Source organism: Aplysia californica, unplaced genomic scaffold (assembly GCF_000002075.1).
Source record: "Aplysia californica isolate F4 #8 unplaced genomic scaffold, AplCal3.0 scaffold00081, whole genome shotgun sequence".
Lineage (NCBI taxonomy): Eukaryota > Metazoa > Mollusca > Gastropoda > Aplysiida > Aplysiidae > Aplysia > Aplysia californica.
Window position 1 is genome coordinate 1739268 of NW_004797351.1, and position 6922 is coordinate 1746189.

The 6922-nt window shown below is 41.2% G+C and overlaps 1 protein-coding gene across 1 annotated transcript; it reads right to left on the reverse strand.

The window, feature by feature from the left end:
• Positions 1-2106: 2106 nt before the first annotated feature.
• Positions 2107-6616, reverse strand: LOC100533290 (poly-(ADP-ribose) polymerase I; the record flags this gene model as incomplete). Its single annotated transcript, NM_001204592.1, is given in 6 exon segments — positions 2107-2114; positions 2116-2235; positions 4056-4117; positions 4638-4765; positions 5442-5594; positions 6516-6616. Coding segments are annotated over 6 exon segments (572 nt in total), but the record flags the coding sequence as incomplete, so codon positions are not given.
• Positions 6617-6922: the final 306 nt, after the last annotated feature.

Below are 6922 nucleotides of genomic sequence, written 5' to 3' on the forward strand. Positions count from 1 at the left end.
CAGCCGAAGTATACTCTCATCAATTTTGGACCACCAAGGGATATTTAACGTGCCTAACTTGCACACGGGACCTCCGAGATTTTTCGCCCTTGTCCAAAGCTAGGTGTAGATCTTTCCTATCCGAAGATCAGGGGCGTGGCTGAAAGACAGCAGTAAGAAGGAACAAAGGAGTAGCAGTGGAAAGACTGCAGAAAGAGTCAGGAGCCCAGAGGAAGGGGCAAAGGATGTGAGGGGAGGGGGGGGCAGAAAGTGGAGACGAAAGCAGACGACAGAATATGACTCAAGAGCAGGAAAGGAGGTGAAAGGAGATAATTTTAGAGAAGAAAATTTTTTCGTCGCTTCCCAGATTCAAACCCGGGACCTTGGAATGAGAGACGAACACAGTAACCTCTGGGCCACGAGAGCCCCCTGCGGAACTATACGATGGTTCACCCCATTATTAAAAAAAACAAAGATAAAAAAAACACCAAATAAAGGCACCATCTAGATTCTCTTGGCCTACATTATACCGGTAGCGCTTTAAATACAAATCTTTAGTTAGTGAGGCGTCTCCTACACAAAGAGTAGAAGCAAAGATTGTTCAAAGAGAACTATTTGAGAAACAAAATAAAATGCATTTATCAGCAACAGCATCTATAAACGGCTGATTTTTTTTAAGGACGCTTTTTTAAAGAAAGTAAACCATCTTGTAGTGAACTAAATCTATCTTTGCTCCAAATAATAAATGACAGTGTTGCATGGCTCGTTAACTTTAAATGAATAAAAAGAACAAGCAGACTACAAAAACCTACCAAATACAGTAAAACCTGTGTAAGACGGCCACTCATTGTCAAGGAGAAAAGTGACCGTATAAGACATGTGGCCATCTTAGGCAGGACTGATCAAGATGAAGAAAACAAACTATTCCCATCTGAGGTCCCAATCAAAAGCAGCCGCATTGTTGTTATTTTTGTCGGTGGTGGTGGTGGTGGTTTGTATTTTGTTTCTAATTTTTATTTTGTTGCTGATTTCGCGCAAGGGTGACAAAAAAACGAAATGTATCAGACGAGGAAGACCGAGTGCCCTGTTAAAACAAACACATGGGTCGCCACCACTCGTAGAACGAGCGACGCTTCTGTCACAAGTTCATGTTGAGGTCCTTTGTTACTTTGTTACAGACTGGGTAAACAGTGACCACTCATCTCACTTACGATTTGTGTATGAGTTCTGAGCGGGGCTTATGGGTTATGAGGGATCACACGCTTACCTCACCAGCAGCTGAAAATTGGTGCCTATTGGTCAACAGTGGGAGGGGCCTACGCAGCATGACCGGTTGGAGGGACTACCTAACAACAACGACAAGTGATTGAATTATGACGGCTCGCCCACAACGCCAGGGGCCAATGCACAATTTACGACAAAACACAATGGAGTCACTAAGGTGGCCGTATAAGACAGGAGTTATTGCTAGTGTAATAGGGGTTGTGTGTTAAAATATGGTGGCCGCGGCCGCGTTGGACAGGTGGCCATTTTACACAGTTAAATTATATAGAAAAAACGCAAGGGGGCTAATGAAAAGTGGCCGTTTGTACAGGTGGCCGTCCTATAGAGGTGGCCGTCAGGGCAGGTTCGACTGTACTTGCATACAAAAATGAAAACGTACATCATATGGACAAACAAGTATATTGTTGCCATCACCAAAAGAAATTGAGCACCCTATTTAACCCTGTTTTGCAGGATCAGCTTTTTAAAAATTTTAGTTTTAGTAAGAGTTCTCTGGTGCATGCAAGACAAATATACGTCATAGAAGTGCAGAAGATTAGAACTGTTAATAGAGAATAACATACAAAAAAAAGGAGAGATAATGGCCACAGATGCAAGAAAGGAAAGAAGGAGCAAACCAAACAAGAGCACCCACAAACAACCCACGCTAGGTAAGCAAAAAAACATTGAGAGTTCCTTTTTTTGGCAGTTATCACATTAAGTTGTGCAAGAAACAAAAAGGCTATAACTTTGCCCATTACTTTGGACTCTGGAGAAATCTTGAAACGTATCTCACATGGAACTCCCCCACTCCCCTAACAACGAACAACACACAAACACACTCAAACGCAAACCAATATTTGGAACAAGGATACTCATTGTAGAGAAGGCTTGTGTTAGTGGTGGGAGAGTCTACTCCTTTGCCCATGGGAAGAACTACCCCATCTGGTGTTTCATAAGTGCCACTCGGGTCAGGGCACATTCTTCCAAGACCTGCAATGTCAACAGAATTGTTTAGTTAAAGAATCATATTATAGACCTGCATGTGAGGCTCAACCAGATTGTCAGAAAATTTTACGCACCCCCCCCCCCAAAAAAAAAGAGCTTTTGTGGGTGTCATAAGGAAGGACTTCCGAGTAACGAGCGACCACCCCAACAAACACAACAAAGAAGAGACCTAACCCTACCCCTACCCCTAGGCCTACCCAAAAAAAAGAACCTGCAACGAGCCTCATGTGAAAAGGCCAGCACAAGTCCAAAATGAAAAACATTTTTAAAATTAAAAAACCACACCCCAAAACAAACAAGGCTTACAAGGAGCATAATGGCCTACACCTACATATTGCTAGATCTACAATAATAGGGTTTGATATCAAATAACACAATAGAATTGGAATAAGAATCCTCCATATAGATCTAGTAAACTAAATAAATCTAGATCTAGATCTAGATCTAGAAGAACAAGTGAATAGGATCTAGGAATAGGCCTTGAACTAGAAATCCGCATCCGATTCCGAACAGAGGGGCTCAGCTGAGTCTAGATTCTAAATAAATAAATAATTCACGCACCTGATGAAATGCCTTTTACCAACATTAATATTAAAGCACAACCTTTGATAGGGTTTGACAAAATAGAATTGGAATATGAATTCTCCATTGAGGTCTATAATGATCTATATAAATCTAGATCTATCTAGATCTAGATTCTATTATCTAAGTGAGTCGGACTGGAATGAATCCACACGATCTGAACAATTGAATTTGTCAACAAAACGAAATTCAAAATGGCCGCTCGAGCACGAAACTGAAAGTAGATAATTTAGGTCGTCGTCTTTTTTCGTATTCGCATTTCTACTCAGGTTCCGACAATTATGTCGGAAACGCCGACGTCGGCAGTCGGCGGTGCGCGCGTCGGCGGTGCGCGCGTCGGCGGTCGGCACGAAAACGAAAGTGTCGACAAAGCCGACGGGAGAAAAGGGGGACGCTGGCAGTCGGCCAGGCCTCGCACTACGCACATTGACTTGATACAGGTGGGCCTAGCGATAGCATCGGCCGCCTCGCGGGTCGTGTCGCGATTGTCGGATTTCAGACGATTGTCGGCAAACATGCAGGTCTAATATTAGTACCAAGTTTACTGGTATTTCTTTAGTGCTAGATTTGCAAGCAATCGATAAACATAGATCTTGGCTTGAACGTGGCCGCATGCTCTCGTAAAACGTAAACATCGAAATGACTTTGAAAAGGCAAATAAATCTTTTTGACTTAGACTTGCAGGTTATTTGAAATTATGAGTAAGATGGGAGGAAATGGGGTATAAGAAAAGAGAGAAAAGTGACAATCGAAGACCCAGTGTCGAAAATATGTCATGAGTGCACTAGATCAAGACCACTAGTCCATTAACACTGAGAAATTAGGCTGTTGTTCTGGGTAACAAGCTCAGCTGAAAATCAGTGCTGACAGTAGGAACGCATACCCACCGGCAACAAAAGGGTTAACTTCACCTAAACCTAACTAAGCAGAATGCCAAGCCAGCCATTACATTGTGTGTTATCTAATGCGTTGAAGAGGAAGCACATTGACACATGTAGCAACGATAACATACATCCCTTCACTCGACCACAGACTCACCACACACAACTTAAGGGTACAGGCTAGATCTACCACTTAACACATTTGCAATGTAGGCCTGTACGATAAACATGTCCTTGGCCTTCAATATTATCCCTGGCTAAAGAAAGGTCATTGGCCTACCTGCATTCATATCACCCCCCCCCCCCCCCCCCCCCCCCCCCCCCCGAGCAGATAACACTCACCCTTGGTACTGTGTTTGCCTTTCGGTAACTTATTGACAAACTCAGAGTGCGTCAGCTCATACCTGAAAACAATAAAAGGGGGCATGGAGGGTGGAGAAGGCTCGTGTTTTTTAATATGTCTACTAAAAAATGGTCAGAAAGGACAAAACAAAGCTATAAAATTGAACAAACGTTAGCAAGCCTGAAAAGAAAACCTTTTATAAATGACATCATTTCCTTGTACACCTAAAGCAAAGAAAAAATCTAGGTCCTCCTAGGGTCATCAAAAATCAGAACTTTCATTGCCGCTAAAGCAGGTTCAACTGTAATTTGTGTACAATTCATGTTCATAAAAGAAAATAAGATAAAATATGAAACCACTGGATTTACCAAATTGACTCGAATGTTAAAATTGACTGAGATGTATACTAGAGTGAGGAAATAGGAAAGGAGTACAGAGAAATATATTAACACTTAGTGTCTGGTAAAAGAAAGACAGAAAGAAACAATAGACAGAAATTTAAAAAAACAATAGGACCAATCATTGGGACCCTCCAATCATGGGCGCGTGCTACAAACCAAGAAGACAAATGGGTAAATTACATGTTGCCAAGGGCGACCTCACAGAGCAGCATGACTCCGATGTTGTCCGTCTTGGACGTGCGGCAGTAGTTGGCACTCTTGGTGACCATGTCGGCAAAGTAAACACCTTTGCCGAACATGTAGCCGGTCTGAAATGGACCAAAAAGTAACACAAATTATCATGATGAAGACTAAATACAGAGAGGTAGGTATGTCTAGTCCATTAGAGTAAAGCGAAGCACATCAACAGGATAATAGTCACGATAATGATGTAGGAAAAGAGAAGATAGACAGTAAGAAACAACACAGGGGCAGAAAATGAATTAAACATACCAGGGGTATCCTTGACCCACCCCACTCCATCACAGGCAACAGGTATGTAAACAGAGACATTCATAACAGTGGCACAACTGCTCAATTTTCTATAGACTTTCCTGGGAATGGAATCCAAAATTGAAAACTTCATAGACTTTCCTAGTTGTTCAAAGCTGTGTGAGGCCTTCAACGATTCAAGAAGAAGGGGGCATTGTTCCCTCACTGCAGACGAAAGTGTTTCTGCTAGATTCTGGATAGGTATTTATCTTATGATGTGTAACATTAACACAAGAGGCAAATAAGGCCAATTTGTCCAAGAAAAAGCCAGTTGCAGTGGTTGCAAAAACAAAGTGTGATATTGTATGATACGTTCATGAGTTACTGTATGTATATACCTATGTATCTATATATTTATACCATTTAAAACAAAGTTTTTCTATGAACACCAAAATATATTGTAGTATAAAAAATGTTATATAATTATTATTTAAAGCAGGAGTCTGTCCTCACCACTGGTGCCTCTGGCGGAGCAATCCTCAAGCCCTGTGATAGAATACCAGCAAAGTTGGTGGTCCGAGAACCGTGCCACAGCAACATGCGGTTGTGTAAGTCTTTAAACGGACGGTAGGTCTGCTTCTCTCCTTCTCTTGCAATCTTGAGAACCTGTGATTGATTTATTGTTAAAGTTTAACACACCCATACACAAGTTCTAGATAATTCATGAGGCATGTCAAACCAGACTGTATGTGATCCAGCATCCTAGCAGACAAAGATACCCCATGAAATAACCTCCCAACTTGGCAACTGATCTTCTGCGAATAGTCTAATCATTACACCAGAGACATCAGTAACTATCTCTGTAAGCCTAAGGGTTCAGACACAAAGTAAATATCTCTATAACTCAGTTCTATGAAAATAAAAGCCACAATACGAGCAAAAAGAACAGCTTGGCTACACATATCAGCAGTGTAATCACATCAAATTTGCAGAGACCAGGTGCAGTACACAGTAACTCAATACATAATTGCCGTTTTCTCAAAATACTCTACACCACCGTATCAGTGTTCACCATCTCAATTATCAGTTTGAACACTGCCTTTCTAGTAATGCAGCTTCAGCACAATCCCAAAAATTAATCAGCAAAACAATAGTCTCTGTAGAGCTTTGCAGACTTGTCACAAGTTTCTTCTTACATGTGAAAAAGAGGACAATGGGTGGCACAAAAGGTCAAAATCATCAAAATCTTAACAATCTTGAGGACTGCATATAGCCTTGCAGAGAGACTTTCATCAGACAAATATCCCAAGATCAAGCTTTATATGACAGTAAGTTAATGTAGCAGGGTAACATATCCGTTCATGCAAACACTGGAGGGGGGAGGGAAAATGAAATTTTCTGTGTACAAAGTCTATCACCATATACAAGCCCCAGATGCCATAAAGGTGCAAAGTCTCTTTTAAAGGTCATGAGGACAAATTCACCTGAACAGATCTATGCGAACAAGACCTTATAAAGCTCCTAGATACAAGGCACAAAGTGAACTAAATTCCCTCTGTAACAAACCGCAAGACAAAAAACACTCACATCAAGGACTTCCAGGTCGTACATGTTGTGGGTAGAACCATGGGTATTTTTTGTGTACGTGACAAGACGTTGGAACTCTTCGGAATCGTGATCCAGAGGCTGAAAAAAAGACAGTTCCTTTATTACATAAAACTCCCAGCATAAAAACAAGCACCTCATGTACATAAAACAAAATGTCCAGGACCTGGCTGCTATCAAAAACACAAAATATATTTCATATCAATCTATGATTTACTGTTAATTCTCAGTAAAACCAGTGCCAAATTGAGTTTATGATATTCATACATCCTTTTTTGTATGTGTATGGTGAAATGCATAATAAATCCCCATGAGATAAGGTAGGATTTGGCAGACAAAATACCATGCATTTGAGTTGTTAAGCTCAATATCCGGGATATGGGGGGGGG